The sequence below is a fragment of the Salmo salar genome, chromosome 23 (genome assembly GCF_965601325.2).
Source record: "Salmo salar chromosome 23, fSalSal1, whole genome shotgun sequence".
Classification (NCBI taxonomy): domain Eukaryota; kingdom Metazoa; phylum Chordata; class Actinopteri; order Salmoniformes; family Salmonidae; genus Salmo; species Salmo salar.
This window is the reverse complement of record NC_138313.1, coordinates 12113499-12130998: the sequence shown is the minus strand read 5'-3', so window position 1 is coordinate 12130998 and position 17500 is coordinate 12113499. Positions and strand designations below refer to the sequence as shown.

The window sequence follows — 17500 nt, the reverse complement described above, 5'->3', positions numbered from 1 at the left end:
AGTAGCTAACACAGACTAAGACACCACTCACAGCTATCTGAATAATTAGCCAGCCTATTCACGGGTACCTTTTCAAAGCTTATGTCAGCTACTCCAGTGAGTGAAATTGGCTCCAATGAATGTAATTTGCTTAAATATTAGGAGTTGAAAAACAAAGTTAAAATCATTAGAAATAATATATTATCCTCTTTTCTACTGTAGGTATGTAATTCAAAATGTGTTCATTCTGTGATTGCTAGTGATCAAGGTTGGGGGGTAAATTCCAATTTAATTTCAAATTCCGAATTCAATTTTGGAATTCAAGCAGGAGGTGAAGAATTACATCGTCAGAAAACGTAATTGGAATTTAACTGGAATTTAGACTGTCTGAATTTGAATTGCATTTTAAAAGAATATCATCCCTGGAATGGAACTGGAATTTAAACTGTGATTTGAAATTGAAATGAAATTTAACATGAAGCGTCCTTGGAATGGAATTTTATTTTTTATTTAACTAGGCAAGTCAGTTAAGAACAAATTCTTATTTACAATGACGGCCTAGAAACAGTGGGTTAACTGCCTCGTTCGGGGGCAGAACGTCATATTTTTACCTTGTCAGCTCGGGGATTCGATCTAGCAACCTTTCCTGCCGATGATATACTAAACAACATACACATGGCCAGTACGTTCATAAAACGTAGGGCTGGGCTGTATATTGTATTTTAATATAACCGGTATTTATGCACGGACCGCTTTGGATTTTTACATTACCTTCTATAACGGTATTTGAATGTTTGGTTTGTTAAATGTGATACGCCGTGTGTTATGTCAATTTTTATAGTTTACTCCGCTACTTGTGTCATCCCTCTGCTCTCTCCATTCATCTTTCCACACAGACCTAGTCCCACCCCCTGTCACTCAAGGAGCGCATTTGTTGTTGCTTGACCACGAGACACTTTCGTTCAGTCTGCATGGTCAATGCAGCACATGCAACAATGTTGATGACAACGATGTTGTTTCCACTTTGCTCTTAATATAAATCCACAAGCGTTCTATATTTACAATATTAGTTTGTGTTTCTTACATCTGCAAACAGCTAGTTTGTATGTTCTTAGCAAGTTAAGCTAAATCGTGCTAGCCACTAATGCTAATCGCTAGTTAGTTGGCTAGCAAACTAGCTAATAAAAGTAGTTAGTCAGAGCAAACGTAGCTAGCGAATACAGCCTGATACCAGTACTGGTGAAGTCTTAAATCAGCATGTTGTTTGTGTAACAGTATCTTCTAAATCAAAGAGGAATAGGCGAAGCATGAATATGTTGGCTATATGAATAAAGATTTAATGTAGCCAAAGATTATAGGGTCCCATAGGAAACACTGAACATCACTTTGGTTCCTACCCTGTCACAATAACTCGTCCATGGCATTTTCATTCGTTGTCATGTCAAACAACACTGTATTCAAAGTGCCCATGATTATTTATATTCTAACTATAGAATTATAATAAACATTTTATTTCCATGATTCCAAAAATGCACACAAGTGTTTTGATCTAAATCGCAATTGCAACACTTGGTTAAAAAATAAGGCCTAGTATTTTTGCCCATATCGTGGCAAATGAGTGCAGGAAATGCAGAAATTGATGGGAATTATTTTAGGTTGAAGTTGAATTGAACAGTATAAAACAATCCAAATGGAGAAAGACCCATTGAAATAATTTATAATATATGTGTTGTCACCCTAGGGTCACGCACTACTCATAAAGCAAATGTAGAACTTTTATTAATCAAAAACATAAAATACCGTCAAATAACGTCAACACTTTTTAAAATACCATATACTATGATATTTTGGCAATATCGCCTAGGCCTAATAAAACGTGACATTGTTTACACCGTTACCTAGCAACACACGACTACTACTTTTACAGATCCACTGTCTCATCTGCACAATTTATAAACTTGATCAACACAGTAAAAAGCATCACAAAATATCTCCAACTGTTGCAACATTGTTACAATATTGAAATTCGATTTCCACTGTGGCCCATAACTACCTCTTCCCCTACTGTATTTATTTATTTTGCTCCTTCGCACCCCATTATTTCTACTTTACACTTTCTTCCACTGCAAATCTACCATTCCAGTGTTTTACTTGCTATATTGTATTTACTTCGCCACCATGACCTTTTTTGCCTTTACCTCGCTTATCTCACATCATTTGCTCACTTTGTATATAGACTTATTTTTCTACTATATTATTGACTGTAGGTTTGTTTTACTCCATGTGTAACCCCCCCTTAAAAGATTTAGATGCACTATTGTAAAGTGGTTGTTCCACTGGATATCATAAGGTGAATGCACCATTTTGTAAGTCGCTCTGGATAAGAGCGTCTGCTAAATGACTTAAATGTAAATGTAAATGTAACTCTGTGTTGTTGTATGTGTCAAACTGCTTTGCTTTATCGTAAATGAGAACTTGTTCTCAACTTGCCTACCTGGTTAAATAAAGGTGAAATAAAATAAAATAAATACAAATAATAATGAACGTGACCGGACGAGACAGGCAATTTTTCTCAGACAGTTGAAATCACGAATCAGCATAATTTCTATGGATATATACAAAGAAATATCAATAGAAAAACGGGTAAAATGAAAAGAAATGCAGATACTTTGCTGTCTTTCTAGCTTCAGTCTGAAGTGATTGTGTTAGCTGTGTAGTTGGCAAACTAGCAAGGTGGGGGAAAAGCCTCCATAGCAACCATTTTGGTTTGCCATAGCAACTTGCAAAGTTCTGGAACTATTAACCAGCGCTTGGGTAGTTTTGCTTTACACAGCAGTCAAAGCGAAAAGAACTAACAACCAGAGAATGCCTAAAATTGCACTTGACAACCAGTGTTAGTGAATGTATCATCATGTTTTGTTGAAAAAAAAGATGGTTTGGGAAAGAATCTTGCTTTTTCATGCTGGTAACCCATTGTATAAAAGCAATAATATATGAGAGGCCATTGGTCCTGACATTTTTATCATGTGGTCATAGAGGCTATGACCATGTATTATTGCATTGCATTGAAATTGCATTGAAATTGGATTCAAACTTTGTTTTAAATCACATTATTATATACAATACTGTATACACATTATTATTTTCATGTTTTCTAATGAGGAGTCGACGGGCAATATACAGGTTCAATTAACATGATAGTTCACCAAAATTACATGTTGGTTTCCTTAGCTGTAAGCAGTTTTTGAACTATGGTATTGTCATTTTGTAATTTGGGTGAATATCACTTAAGGACGCCTTTTATAAGGAGAGAAAATTCAAATTCCACCGAGTATTGTTTAGTCAATTATTTTGTATTTCTTTTTAATTCTACAACATACAGTGCCCTCAGAAAGTATTCACACCACTTCACTTTTTCCACATTTTGTTGTTACAGCCTGATTTTAAAATGGATTAAATTGAGATTTTATGTCACTGGCCTAAACACAATACCCCTACATACAGTGGGGCAAAAAAGTATTTAGTCAGCCACCAATTGTGCAAGTTCTCCCACTTAAAAAGATGAGAGAGGCCTGTAGTTTTCATCATAGGTGCACTTCAACTATGACAGACAAAATGAGAAGAAAAAAAAAAATCAAGAAAATCACATTGTAGGATTTTTTATGAATTTATTTGCAAATTATGGTGGAAAACAAGTATTTGGTCAATAACAAAAGTTTCTCAATACTTTGTTATCTTGTTATGGCTAGGGGGCAGTATTTTCACAGCCGGATAAAAAACGTACCCGATTTAATCTGATTATTACTCCTGCCCAGAAACTAGAATATGCATATAATTATTAGCTTTAGATAGAAAACACTCCAAAGTTTCTAAAACTGTTTGAATGGTGTCTGTGAGTATAACAGAACTCATTTGGCAGGCCAAAACCTGAGAAGATTCCATGCAGGAAGTGCCCTGTCTGACAATTTCTTGCCCTTCTTGATTATCTCTATCCATTACAGAGGATCTCTGCTGTTACGTGACACTTCCTACGGCTCCCATGGGCTCTCAGAAGGCGGCAAAAAGCTGAATCGTGGCTTTGCAGGCTCTGGCTGAAAAAAAGTAGCGTGTTTGGGTAGTGGCTGGTTACAGTACTGTGAGACTCAGGCGCGTGCCCGCGTCGACCCCATGCCTTGTTTTCTTTCGTCTGTTTACCTAAACGCAGATTCCCGGTCGGAATATTATCGCTTTTTTACGAGAAAAATGGCATAAAAATTGATTTTAAACAGCGGTTGACATGCTTCGAAGTACGGTAATGGAATATTTAGAAATCTTTTGTCACGAATTGCGCCATGCTCGTGACCCTTATTTACACTTCGGATAGTGTCTTGAACGCACGAACAAAACGCCGCTATTTGGATATAACGATGGATTATTTTGAACCAAACCAACATTTGTTATTGAAGTAGCAGTCCTGGGAGTGCATTCTGACGAAGAACACCAAAGGTAATCAAACTTTTGTAATAGTAAATCGGAGTTTGGTCAGGGCTAAACTTGGTCGGTGTCTAAATGGCTAGCCGTGATGGCTGGGCTATCTACTGAGAATATTGCAAAATGTGCTTTCACCGAAAAGCTATTTTAAAATCGGACATCGAGTGCATAGAGGAGTTCTGTATCTATAATTCTTAAAATAATTGTTATGTTTTTTGTGAACGTTTATCGTGAGTAATTTAGTAAATTCACCGAATGTTTGCGGGGGATATGCTAGTTCTGAACGTCACATGCTAATGTAAAAAGGTTTTTGATATAAATATGAACTTGATTGAACAAAACATGCATGCATTGTATAACAATGTCCTAGGGTTGTCATCTGATGAAGATCATCAAAGGTTAGTGCTGCATTTAGCTGTGGTTTTGTTTTTTGTGACATTATATGCTAGCTTGAAAAATGGGTGTCTGATTATTTCTGGCTGGGTACTCTGCTGACATAATCTAATGTTTTGCTTTCGCTGTAAAGCCTTTTTGAAATCGGACAGTGTGGTTAGATTAACGAGAGTCTTGTCTTTAAAATGCTGTAAAATAGTCATATGTTTGAAAAATTGAAGTTTTCGGATTTTAGAGGAGTTTGTATTTCGCGCCACGCCCATCATTGGATATTGGAGCAGGTGTTCCGCTAGCGGAACGTCTAGATGTAAGAGGTTATATACCCTTTGTTGGCAATGACACAGGTCAAACGTTTTCTGTAAGTCTTCACAAGGTTTTCACACACTGTTGCTGGTATTTTGGCCCATTCCTCCATGCAGATCTCCTCTAGAGCAGTGATGTTTTGGGGCTGTCGCTGGGCAACACGGACTTTCAACTCCCTCCAAAGATTTTCTATGGGGTTGAGATCTGGAGACTGGCTAGGCCACTCCAGGACCTTGAAATGCTTCTTACGAAGCCACTCATCCGTTGCACGGGCGGTGTGTTTGGGATCATTGTCATGCTGAAAGACCCAGCCACGTTTCATCTTCAATGCCCTTGCTGATGGAAGGAGGTTTTCACTCAAAATCTCACGATACATGGCCCCATTCATTCTTTCCTTTACACGGATCAGTCGTCCTGGTCCCTTTGCAGAAAAACAGCCCCAAAGCATGATGTTTCCACCCCCATGCTTCACAGTAGGTATGGTGTTCTTTGGATGCAACTCCGCATTCTTTGTCCTCCAAACACGACGAGTTGAGTTTTTACCAAAAAGTTATATTTTGGTTTCATCTGACCATATGACATCCTCCCAATCCTCTTCTGGATCATCAAAATGCTCTCTAGCAAACTTCAGACGGGCCTGGACATGTACTGGCTTAAGCAGGGGGACACGTCTGGCACTGCAGGATTTGAGTCCCTGGCGGCGTAGTGTGTTACTGATGGTAGGCTTTGTTACTTTGGTCCCAGCTCTCTGCAGGTGATTCACTAGGTCCCCCCGTGTGGTTCTGGGATTTTTGCTCACCGTTCTTGTGATCATTTTGACCCCACGGGGTGAGATCTTGCGTGGAGCCCCAGATCGAGGGAGATTATCAGTGGTCTTGTATGTCTTCCATTTCCTAATAATTGCTCCCACAGTTGATTTCTTCAAACCAAGCTGCTTACCTATTGCAGATTCAGTCTTCCCAGCCTGGTGCAGGTCTACAATTTTGTTTCTGGTGTCCTTTGACTGCTCTTTGGTCTTGGCCATAGTGGAATTTGGAGTGTGACTGTTTGAGGTTGTGGACAGGTGTCTTTTATACTGATAACAAGTTCAAACAGGTGCCATTAATACAGGTAACGAGTGGAGGACAGAGGAGCCTCTTAAAGAAGAAGTTACAGGTCTGTGAGAGCCAGAAATCTTGCTTGTTTGTAGGTGACCAAATACTTATTTTCCACCATAATTTGCAAATAAATTCATTAAAAATCCTCCAATGTAATTTTCTTTCTCATTTTGTCTGTCATAGTTGACGTGTACCTATGATGAAAATTACAGGCCTCTCTCATCTTTTTAAGTGGGAGAACTTGCACAATTGATGGCTGACTAAATACTTTTTTGCCCCACTGTACATGTCAAAATGGAATTATGTTTTTAGACATTTGTACAAATTAAAAATGAAAGCTGAAATGAACCAGGTTTTCCGCTAGGATTTTGTCTTGAGTCAATAAATGTTTTGAGTCAATAAATATTCAACCCCTTTGTTATTGAAAACCTAACGTTCAGTAGTAAAAATGTGCTTAACAAGTCACATAATAAGTTGCATGGACTCACTCTGTGTGCAATAATAGTATTTCAAATTATTTTGGAATGACTACCTCATCTCTGTACCCCATACATACAATTATCTGTAAGGTCCCTCAGTCGACCAGTGAATTTCAAACACAGATTCAACCACAAAGACCAGGGAGGGTTTCCAATGCCTCGCAAAGTAGGGCACCTATTAGAAGATTTTTTTTTTGGGGGGGGGGCAGACATTGAATATCTCTTTGAGCATATGGAAGTTATTAATTACACTTTGGATGGTGTATCAATACACCCAGTCACTACAAAGATACAGGCGTCCTTCCTAACTCAGTTGCCGGAAAGGACGGAAACCGCTCAGGGATTTCACCAATTGTGGCTTTAAACAGATATAGAGTTTAATGGAGGTGATAGGCGAAAACTGAGCATGGATCAACATTGTAGTTACTCCACAATACTAACCTGCATGAAAGAGTGAATTAAGGAAGCTTGTACAGAATACGAATATTAAAAAACATGCATCCTGTTTGCAATAGGGCACTAAAGTAAAACTGCAACAAAAAAAGCGTTATGTCCTGAATACAACACATTATGTTTGGAGCAAATCCAACAACACTGAGTACCTCTTCATATTTTCAAGCATCATGTTATGGGTATGTTTGTCAACGGCAAGGTAGTTATTTTGGATAAAACGGAATAGAGCTAAGCACAAGCAAAATCCTAGGGGAAAACCTGGTTCAGTCTACTTTCCAACAGACACTGGGAGACAAGGCCAAATATGCACTGGAGTTGCTTACCAAGATGACATTGAATGTTCCTGAGTGGCCTAAGTGAATATCTTATCCTTCAAATGTAACCCTTTATGACAACACATATCATTAGCCTATACTGCAACAGCCTAGTTTTACCATAACACAGTGGTCTGAATCTCATGGTTTGCAGGTCACATCAAGCAAGTCACATTATGCTGGCTTGCAAAGTAATATGGATATGGATATCCAGCAATTGGAACTTTTAAATCACCCACAACCTGCATTTATAACGACTGCCAAGGTAGGGAGAATTGGACAAAGGAAACTACCTAAACCATTTCAACTTGAACAATGATCTCATTAACGGGTGCAATAAGTCCAACCACTAACGGATTGAATTAGATTAGAAAATTGTTTGTTATTTATCTTTGTACAGCATCAGAACAATCAATCAATCGATGTGCATGCAAAAACACAGAAATTGTAATAAACAATTCAAAAAATCGACCTGCAATAAAGTATGCTGGGAAATATGATAATGGTGGCTATGGTTTTGAATGTGAATGTTTTATTCTACACAGAGTAAAAATGACAATCACACTCAACTCAAGTTATTAACACCAACGGCCTATTTTACAACACTAAGTGTAAATTGAACTACTGAATTAATAAACCAATTAAATACATTATTTGGAGTGGAAATCCACTCTTCCTGTAGAATTTGTGCTTTATTTAGACAGACAAATTGCATGAAAGGTGGAAACGGGGATTGAACACTGGTCTCCGGTGCAGAAGCACACATTTGCTTGTTGCTGGGAGTGTTGTCCACATGACCACGGCACTGGACGATACTCTCATTTCTATCATGAATCTTGTTTCGAACTATACATTTAGGCAACTGATGTGTAAATGTTACATAAAGGGTATGTTATATAAAGGGTTTCGTTTGAATATTAAAAAAATGAAGCAAATGTGTTTTAGGTGTTTTCCCAATCTCATAAAAAAAGGTTTGGCAATTGTTTTTAGAGCATGGAGCTTTGTTCCCTACAATGTTCCAAAACAATTGGGGAAAAACTGTATAACACACTAATGAATAAAACAGCAGCCGCAATCGAATGGAATTGAGAATTCAGCATTTTCTGCATTATTTGATGCTGTTCGTATTAAACAGCTTTAACTTATCTATGATATTCACAAATTGGATGGGTTATATTTAGGATAACGTTTTACATCTTTATGATGGTATGTTTTAATTTGAAAAGCATCTTATTGTATTATTTTATATGTTAATCTAATTCCCCAAATTCATGAATGTTTTCAGAATTCTTGGGACATTGACGTTTACCAGGAATATTCCCTCTTAATTTGTCAAGAGGTTAAATTTGTCTTTGGAATCTGCCACGAGTTGAGGTAGTTGGGTTGTTTGGCTTGAGTTGAAAGAAGGAATTTAAATTCAGGGAATTGGTCGAGTGAGGAAATGTCATTATTTGAATTGTTGTGGCAGAATATTGAATTAAGAATTGTAGTTTTGAATTGATTTAGAATTTGTATTTGAGATTAATTGAATTGAGTGAATTGTTGTGGCAGAATAATGAATTAGGAATTGTATTTTTTTATTGACTCAGAAATGGAATTCAAGTTGAATTTACTCAGAATTGAAGAACTGCTATGGAATTTTGTATTGAATTGATGGGATTTATATGGAGAGGGAATTACATTGGAATTGAATTTGAGCAATTGACCCCAACCCTGCTGGAATGTTGAATTGATGGAATTTATAGGGAGAGGGAATTGAATTGGAATTTTATTTGTGGGATTCACCCGAACCCTGCTAGCGAAATGTATAAAAACATGTTTTTTTTAATTGAAATGTTAGAATGGAAAGGAACTCCATTAATTCCTACATTGATTTTGGAGTTACATGGAAGATGTTTTTTTTGTTCAGGTCACTAGCCAATGTCAGAAAAACCTACTGGCCCTAATAGGACTGTACATCATGTGTGTTTGCCCCCTTTTCCCCAGCTCTCTTTTCCTACCTGTCCTGGAGGGGTTGGGGGAGAGACGTCGTAGCTTGTGTCTGCCAAATGAGACCAGTTCAAGGGACGGGGTCCTCTTCACACCCCCCGGGCTCTGGACAAGGGTGCGTGTCCTCACTGCAGTGTGTGTCCGGACTGGAGTGTGTGTCCTAAGGCGCAGAGAGTAGCGGCTGATCAGGGTCATGGCTGCTGGGCTGGATCTCCGTTCTGCCCCAGACCCACTGTAATACATAGGAGTGTGTGTTAGAGGTAGATGTGTATGTTAGAGGTAGGTGTGTGTGTGTGTGTGTGTGTGTGTGTGTGTGTGTGTGTGTGTGTGTGTGTGTGTGTGTGTGTGTGTGTTAGAGGTAGTGGGGAAATAATATGAATTCCTCTGCCAAGAGGGGTGTGAACAGTTTGTGCCATGAATAGCGCTTTTGCCAATAGTAACAGACATGGCGTGTGCGCTTGAAGGGGGGGCGCAGGATGTTCCCTAATGCTGGAACGGGGGCCTGAACGAAAAAGTTTGGGAACCCCTGAGTTAACATGTGCTTTAAGTCCTTTTTCTTTAACATAAATGCTTCAAAATTCACAAAAAGTTGTTAGAAGAAATTTATCTCAAAGAAGAAAATGTATAAGATCTCCTAAGCTTGTGTTTACCAGAGACCTTATTTTCACGTTTATCCAAACCCTCACCCCCTCCCCCCAAAAATCCATTCAGCTCCCCATAGACTTTGACCCAAAGAGCCATGGCGGAGTTAGTGCTTACAAAAAGACGCCATTACTATTGCTCTCTATAGTAAGAGAATGGATGAGAAAAATCACTGGCTGCCCTCATCCTCTTCTTTCTCACCTGCTAACAGACCTCCTGATGATCTTCATCCTGCTCCTGAGTTTGAACCCTCCAGGGGAAGAGGAGGCGGTGCGTTGAGTTACAGATGGAGGGACACTGGACCCGTTCTCTTTCTCTGAGGTCCAGCGGAACAGAGACCCACCTCTGGACCCTGTCCCGGAGCCAGTCTGCCCCCCTCCCCCAGACCCTGCCTTCCAGCGGTAGCGACTACTGAGGGTAGTGGAGGAGGAGGCCCCTGCTGCCTTACACTGCTTGGCTAAAAGATTTTGGGATTTTGGTTTCTTGGCTACCCCCTCCTCTTTGAGGAGGTCTTTGGGTGAGAGGGGCTTCCGGGACAGCCTAGCCTGGGCCCCTGCAGAGGAGGACACCCAGGTGTACTTGGAGGTCTTAGGGACTGCAGTGGATAAACTGAGCCTACGGGGAACCTTCTTTCTGGGGGCAAAGGCTTTCCTACTGGAACTGAGGCTGGAAGAGAAACTGCTAGGGACCCCAGAATGGGAGACTGTGGTGGTGACAGGTGTGATTTGATTTTCTGGGGGCCGGGACTCTGTTCTGACCTTGCTGGGCCTGACTCCTCCTGGCTGATGGCTCTTCACCCAGGTAAACTTGGAGTGGTTATGGGGAGAGGAGGCTGGCTGGGCTGGGGTGAGCTTGGACCTGGGACTGAGAGAGGCACTAGGGGGAGCAGAGAGAGGAGGTGGAAGGGGTAGTGGAAGTGAATTGACATCGCTAGGGGTGGGGTTGTTGTTGGAGGTTGCCTTGGCGACAACCTGCTTAGCTGCTGTGTTGGCTTTCCCAGTCACACAATGTTTAATATGTAGCTGAGCAGTGCTCTGGACCCTGGTGGCAGTGGTGGTCGTTTTGGCTGAGGTAGGGAAACCTGACAAGTCCATTTGTCCAGGGGTGGTCATCATCAGAGGCAGTCCCAGTCCTATGCTCTTCCCTTCAGTCTTGGCCTGAATATCGTGTTTTGTTTCTCTATGCTGGTCCTTTGGAGGTCCAGGCCCTTTAAGCCCCAAGACTCCCAGCCCAGCCTTGCCCCCAGGTTCTGTCCTTCCTCTGCTGAGTTCTGTTTCTATAGCTGTGGATCCACTGCCTGTCCCCGTCATAGATCTTCTCACTCCCCCCGTGAGTGCGTACTGCTGGCCCCTCGTTCCTGTTAGATCCCTAGACGTAGAACATTTTGTTCCATCCTTCTCTCCTCTAGCTGGGTCCTTACTGCTGTGGCTGGACTGTAAGGTATCTGCAACATGAAGGGACAGGAAGCCAGTAGAGGAGTTTGGTGATGCAGAATCTAAGGCCTGCTCTAAAGAGGGCTTGGTAATCTGTATTGGTCTACCTTGCTGCTCTAGAGAGGGCTTGGCAGTCCGTGTAGTAGGTCTACTGTGCTGGGGTGCGCTGGTCTTGCTACTGAGGGTGTAGGTCTTCCTCCAGTGTCCTGTGGGTTGAGGCCCACCCCGCGAGGGGAATGTAGAGCTGAAAAATGAGCTGGGACTCCTGCCTCGGGCTGGTGGTCTCGCTGGGTGCCACTGCTGGCCAGAACAAGAAGGGGCATCACCATGGATACTTCTATGGTTATTGATGAGATCTGTGAGATGACAGAAAGAGGTTAAGAAGTAACTGGCAAAAGTGGTTAATTAAAGTTGAAAAGCGTGTATCTAGCTAGCAACGTCAATTTGTGCCAGCTAAATTAGATAGCGTTAGCTAGGCATCAACAGAGAACGTGGTGGTTCCAACAGCCAACGTGACAGCTTTCAATTGTAACTGGTAAGTATTAGTTATTAAATATAGTGTATCAGTAATGTTAACTGAACTGTAAAACACCATATTACTTTGCAAAAGATCGATTTGCCTTTTCAGCGCTTCTCTCTCATCCATGTTGTTTATGTCCTAAACTCAAACGTCATCATCCAGCGTCGCGATTGTAGGTTACGTGTTGAGGAGTTTGGTCGTTACCACAGCCACAATGTCGGAAATCCCACCTACTCGACCAATCAGATGCAAGGCCAGACGAGACATGCAATATGTACTGGAATACATTGGTCACTAATATTACCACACAAAAACTTGCTTGTTAACAATGTCAGAGGTCTCTTTCAGAATGATCCATAAGTATTACCCTGCGAATCATTACCTGAAGAAACTAAAAAAAAAAGACATGAACGGTGATTGTACTTTTTGTGTTGAGCATCCAGAAACAGTTTCGCGTTTATTTTGGTATTGTCTACATGTAAAACAATTATGGTAAGATATTCAGTTTTATAATTGTTAATATTCTTGATGACTTTTGTTTTTTATAGGAGAATATTCTGCTCGGTTTCCTCAACCATAATTAAGATTTTTTTTTTTTAAAGAGACATGCATTTGTTTTATCTAGTGATTCACCAATGATGTGGTTATTTATTAACTATAATAAAACCAAACGTTGTAAATGCAAAGTGGTAATCAGATGTTTTATTCAAACTCAGCTCGCAAGCGTATCATGATATTTGCCTTTACTCATAGTTACTTGTCTTACCCCAAAATAGGTTTACTCCAATATCTGCATTGTATTTTAAATGGCATATAGACAAACAAATTGACATATCTTCATTTTAGATTTTTATTTCCAAAATCCACAACAGTATAACAGAAATGTTCACAGAATTATTTATTTATTTTTTAACTGGCTGATTTTTTGCCTGATTTAAGATATAAACTTCAACCCTGTTACTTTATTTGGCACCTAGGCCCTTACTATAGTAATTTGTTTATTTAACTTAACATAGCCATGCAGTCCACCTTTACGGTATTTTGAACCAGTTTGCCACTGTACAAAGGCATGGTCTTCAAGCTATGGAAGATGGCAAAACATTTAATAATAAATAATTGATTGGACTTACATGACACTTTTCTAAACACCCAACAGTGTAAGGGGAAACTCACCACGCTAACCCAACTCACATACTCTACTTTTATTGGCCCAAAGTAAACTTGTTTAACATTTCTTTTTTTTTTTACAGATATTTTGTTATATATACATTATTCATACACTTTACATACAGGGTACTTTTATACACAGTATTACATGATAAGAATACAGTTTGATATACACATTACACATAAAATGGTACTCATCATTGCATACACATGTCATAAGTGTCATGGGATCTTTAGTGACCACAGAGTTAGGACACCCATTTGAAGTCCCATCTTCTTCAATTTTATTGAGGAACATTCCATTGTTAGTTGGTATTTCAACATTATTAAAATGAAATTAATGTTGTAAAAGTATATAGTATAAATTACAGTGATCTTTCTTTGAACTTACTGCCTTCATGTTCATTTCAGCAGCATATTTCTCTTTGGCGTTTGTGTGACGACCCTCCCACTCTGTCTGCCGTATTCTCTCTCTTTGTTCTTGTTTCCTTATTAGGATGCCGGTGGGCGGAGTTGGAAGGGTCGTCAGCTAAATGGGAAGCACCTGGGCCCGGCTGGGTCCCAGGATAAATAGACCTCTTCCACAGTCATTGGGGAGACACCCTCCATGCAGACACCATGTTGTTTTTGGTTGTGGTAGCTAATAAATATATATTTTTGATACTCCTTGTCTCCACGTTGTCTCCCTTTTGTTGCGAACTCTGAGCCGGTTCGTAACGGTTCGTTTGTCGGTCTTTGCCCTGGTGGCATTCATACGTCTTTGTGCCCACAACTTGACAGAACACCATTGAATGGGAGATTTTAACTCTCCCAAATGAGTTTTTTTCCTGCCAAAGGCTGTTCTTCTCTTGAAGGTCAAGAATATGATATATTACTATTAGAATTAAAGGCTTGTAGGAAACTAACAATGTTGCTCTGTCAAATAGAATAACTCCTCTATGCTTGGAATGGAATCCCTTAAATAAGAGTGCAGACAGAGGGTTGCTTCGCTTCTAGTTGTTAGGAAACTTTGCTGTATTTAGTTTTTTTACCAGCATTATGACCAGGAATACGACTTGCCCGAAGTGGATCCTTTGTTCGCACCACCCAGGGCAATTGAACTGATTCCAGAGGCTGACCCAAAACAATGCCCGCGGAGAAGAGGAAGTTGGAGCGGTCTTCTAGTCAAACTTAGGAGGTGCGCACACCACCCACCACTTCAGAGTATATTACTCACTAATGTTCAGTCCCTGGATAACAAGGTTGACGAGATCAGGGCAAGGGTTTCTTGCCAGAGAGACATCAGGGATTGTAACATACTCTGTTTCACGGAAACATGGCTCTCTCGGGATATACTGTCGAAGTCAGTCCAGCCATCTGGATTCTCGGTCTATCGCGCCGACAGGAATAAACATCTCTCCGGAAAGAAGAGCGGTGGTGTATGTTTCATGATTAATGACTCATGGTGTAATTGTAATAACATACAGGAACTCAAGTCCTTTTGTTCACCCAACCTAGAACACCCCACAATCAAATGCTGACCGTATTATCTCCAAAGAGAATTCTCTTCGCTTATTGTCACAGCCGTCTATATCCCCCCCTCAAGCCGATACCACAGTGGCCCTCAAGGAATTTCACTGGACTTTATGCAAACTGGAAACCACATATCCTGAGGCTGCATTTATTTTAGCGTGGGATATTAACAAAGCAAATTTGAGGAAAAGGCTTCCTAAATTCTATCAGCTTATCGATTGTAATACTCTCGCTGGAAAAACACTCGGTCATTATTACAACTTCCAGGATGCATACAAGGCCCTCCCCCGCCCTCCTTTCGGCAAATCTGACCACGATTCCATTTTGCTCCTCCCTTCCTATAGGCAGAAACTCAAACAGGAAGTACCCGTGCTAAGGACTATTCAATAATGGTCTGACCAATCGGAAACAACGCTTCAAGATTGTTTTGATCAAGCGGACTGGGATATGTTCCGGGCAGTTTGGAGAATAATATTGATGTGCACACTAAGACGGTTACTGAGTTTATCAAGAAGTGTATAGGAGATGTTGTACCCACTGTGACTATTAAAACCTACCCTAACCAGAAACCGTGGATAGATGGCAGCATTCGTGCAAAACTGAAAGCGCGAACCATTGCATTTTACCATGGCAAGGTGACTGGGAACATGGCAGAATACAAACAGAGAGGTCATTCCCTCCACAAGGCAATCACACAGGTGAAAACTTCAGTATAGAGACAAAGTGGAGTCGCAATTCAAAGACTCAGACACGAGACGTATGTGGCAGGGTCTACAGACAATTACGGACTAAAACAAAAAAAACAGCTACGTTGCAGACACCGACGTCTTGCTTCCGGACAAGATAAACACGTTCTTTGCCTGCTTCGAGGATAACACAGTGCCACCAAAGCGACCAGCTACCAAGGACTGTGGGCTCTCCTTCTCCATGGCTGATGTAAGACATTTCAAAGTGATAACCCTCTCAAGGCTGCCGGCCCAGATGGCATCCCTAGCCGCGTCCTCAGAGCATGCGCAGACCAGCTGGCTGGTGTGTTTATGGACATATTCAATCTCTCCCTATCCCAGTCTGCTGTTCCCACGTGCTTCAAAATGGCCACCATTGTTCCTGTATCCAAGAATGCTAAGGTAACTGAACTAAATGACTATCGCCCCGTAGCACTCACTTCTGTCATCATGAAGTGCTTTGAGAGATTAGTCAAGGATCATATCACCTCCACATTACTTGTCACCCTAGACCCAGATCAATTTGCTTACCGCCCCAATAGATCCACAGACAATGCAATCGTCATCACACTGCACACTGCCCTATCCCATCCGGACAAGAGGAATACCTATGTAAGGATTCTGTTCATTGACTATAGCTCAGCATTCAATACCATAGTCCCCTCCAAGCTCATCATTAAGCTCGAGTCCCTGGGTCTCAACCCTGCCCTGTGCAATTGGGTCCTGGACTTCCTGACGGGCCACCCCCAGGTGGTGAAGGTAGGAAACAACACCTTCACTTTGCTGATCCTCAACACTTGGGCCCCACAAGTGTGCATGCTCAGCCACCTCCTGTACTCCCTGTTCACCCATGACTGCGTGGCCATGCACGCCTCCAACTCAATCATCAAGTTTTCAGATGACATAAAGGTAGTAGGCGTGGTTACCAACAAAGACAAGACAGCCTACAGGGAGGAGGTGAAGGCTCTGGGAGTGTGGAGTCAGGAAAATAACCTCTCACTCAACGTCAACAAAGCAAAGGAGATGATTGTGGACTTCAGGAAACAACAAGAGGATACCCCCATATCCACATCCACAGAACAGCAGTGGAGAAGGTGGAAAGTTTTATGCTCCTCTGCGTACATAACACTGACAAGCTGAAATGGTCCAACCACACAGACAGTGTGGTGAAGAAGGCGCAACAGCACCTCTTCAAACTCAGGAGGCTGAAGAAATTTGGCTTGTCACCTAAACCCTCACAAACTTTTACAGATGCACAGTTGAGAGCGTCCTGTCGGGCTGTATCACCACCTGGTAAGGCAACTGCACCGCCCACAACCGCAGAGCTCTACAGAGGGTGGTGCGGTCTGCACGTCGCATCACCGGGGGCAAACTATCTGCCCTCCAGGACACCTACAACACCCAATGTCACAAGAAGGCCAAAAAGATCATCAAGGACAACAACGACCCAAGCCACTGACTGTTCACCCCGCTATCATCCAGAAGGCAAGGTCAGTATATCATCCAGAAGGCGAGGTCAGTACAGGTGCATCAAAGCTGGGACTGAGAGACTGAAAAACAGCTATCTCAAGGCCATCAGACTATTAAATAGCCATCACTAACACAGAGAGGCTGCTGCCTACATACAGACTTAAATCATTGACCACTTTAATAAATGGAACACCAGTCACTTTAATAATGTCACTTTAATAATGTTTACATATCTTGCATTGCTCATCTCATATGTATATACTGTATTCTATACTATCTACTGTATCTTAGTCTATGCCGCTCTGACATTGCTCATCCATATATTTATATATTCTTAATTCCATTCCTTTACTCTGATTTGTGTGTATTAGGTATTTGTTGTGAAATTGTTAGATACTACTTATTAGATATTGCCGCACTGTTGGAACTAGAAGCACAAGCATTTCGCTACACCCGCAATAACATCTGCTAAACACGTGTGTGTGACAAATAACATTTGATTTGACTTGATTTATTCTAGCTAGCTAGCTCATTTTAGATGACGGTAGCAAAAA

At 41.0% G+C, this 17500-nt stretch overlaps 1 protein-coding gene across 2 annotated transcripts in view; it reads right to left on the bottom strand.

The window, feature by feature from the left end:
- The window catches only part of LOC106584063 (zinc finger CCCH domain-containing protein 3), an 88700-nt gene extending 76417 nt beyond the window's left edge, over window positions 1–12283 (bottom strand). Inside the window, exons 1-4 of one of the 2 annotated variants that reach the window (XM_014168895.3) lie at window positions 12153–12283; window positions 11660–11908; window positions 10321–11563; window positions 9489–9709 (exon numbers count right to left, since the gene is read on the bottom strand). In XM_014168895.3, coding sequence (XP_014024370.1) covers window positions 9489–9709; window positions 10321–11563; window positions 11660–11908; window positions 12153–12198 — 1759 coding nt within the window. In that variant the 5' untranslated portion in view covers window positions 12199–12283. Of the gene's footprint in view, window positions 1–9488; window positions 9710–10320; window positions 11909–12152 lie in introns of both variants that reach the window. The other variant, XM_014168894.3, reaches the window with a different exon arrangement.
- Window positions 12284–17500: the final 5217 nt, after the last annotated feature.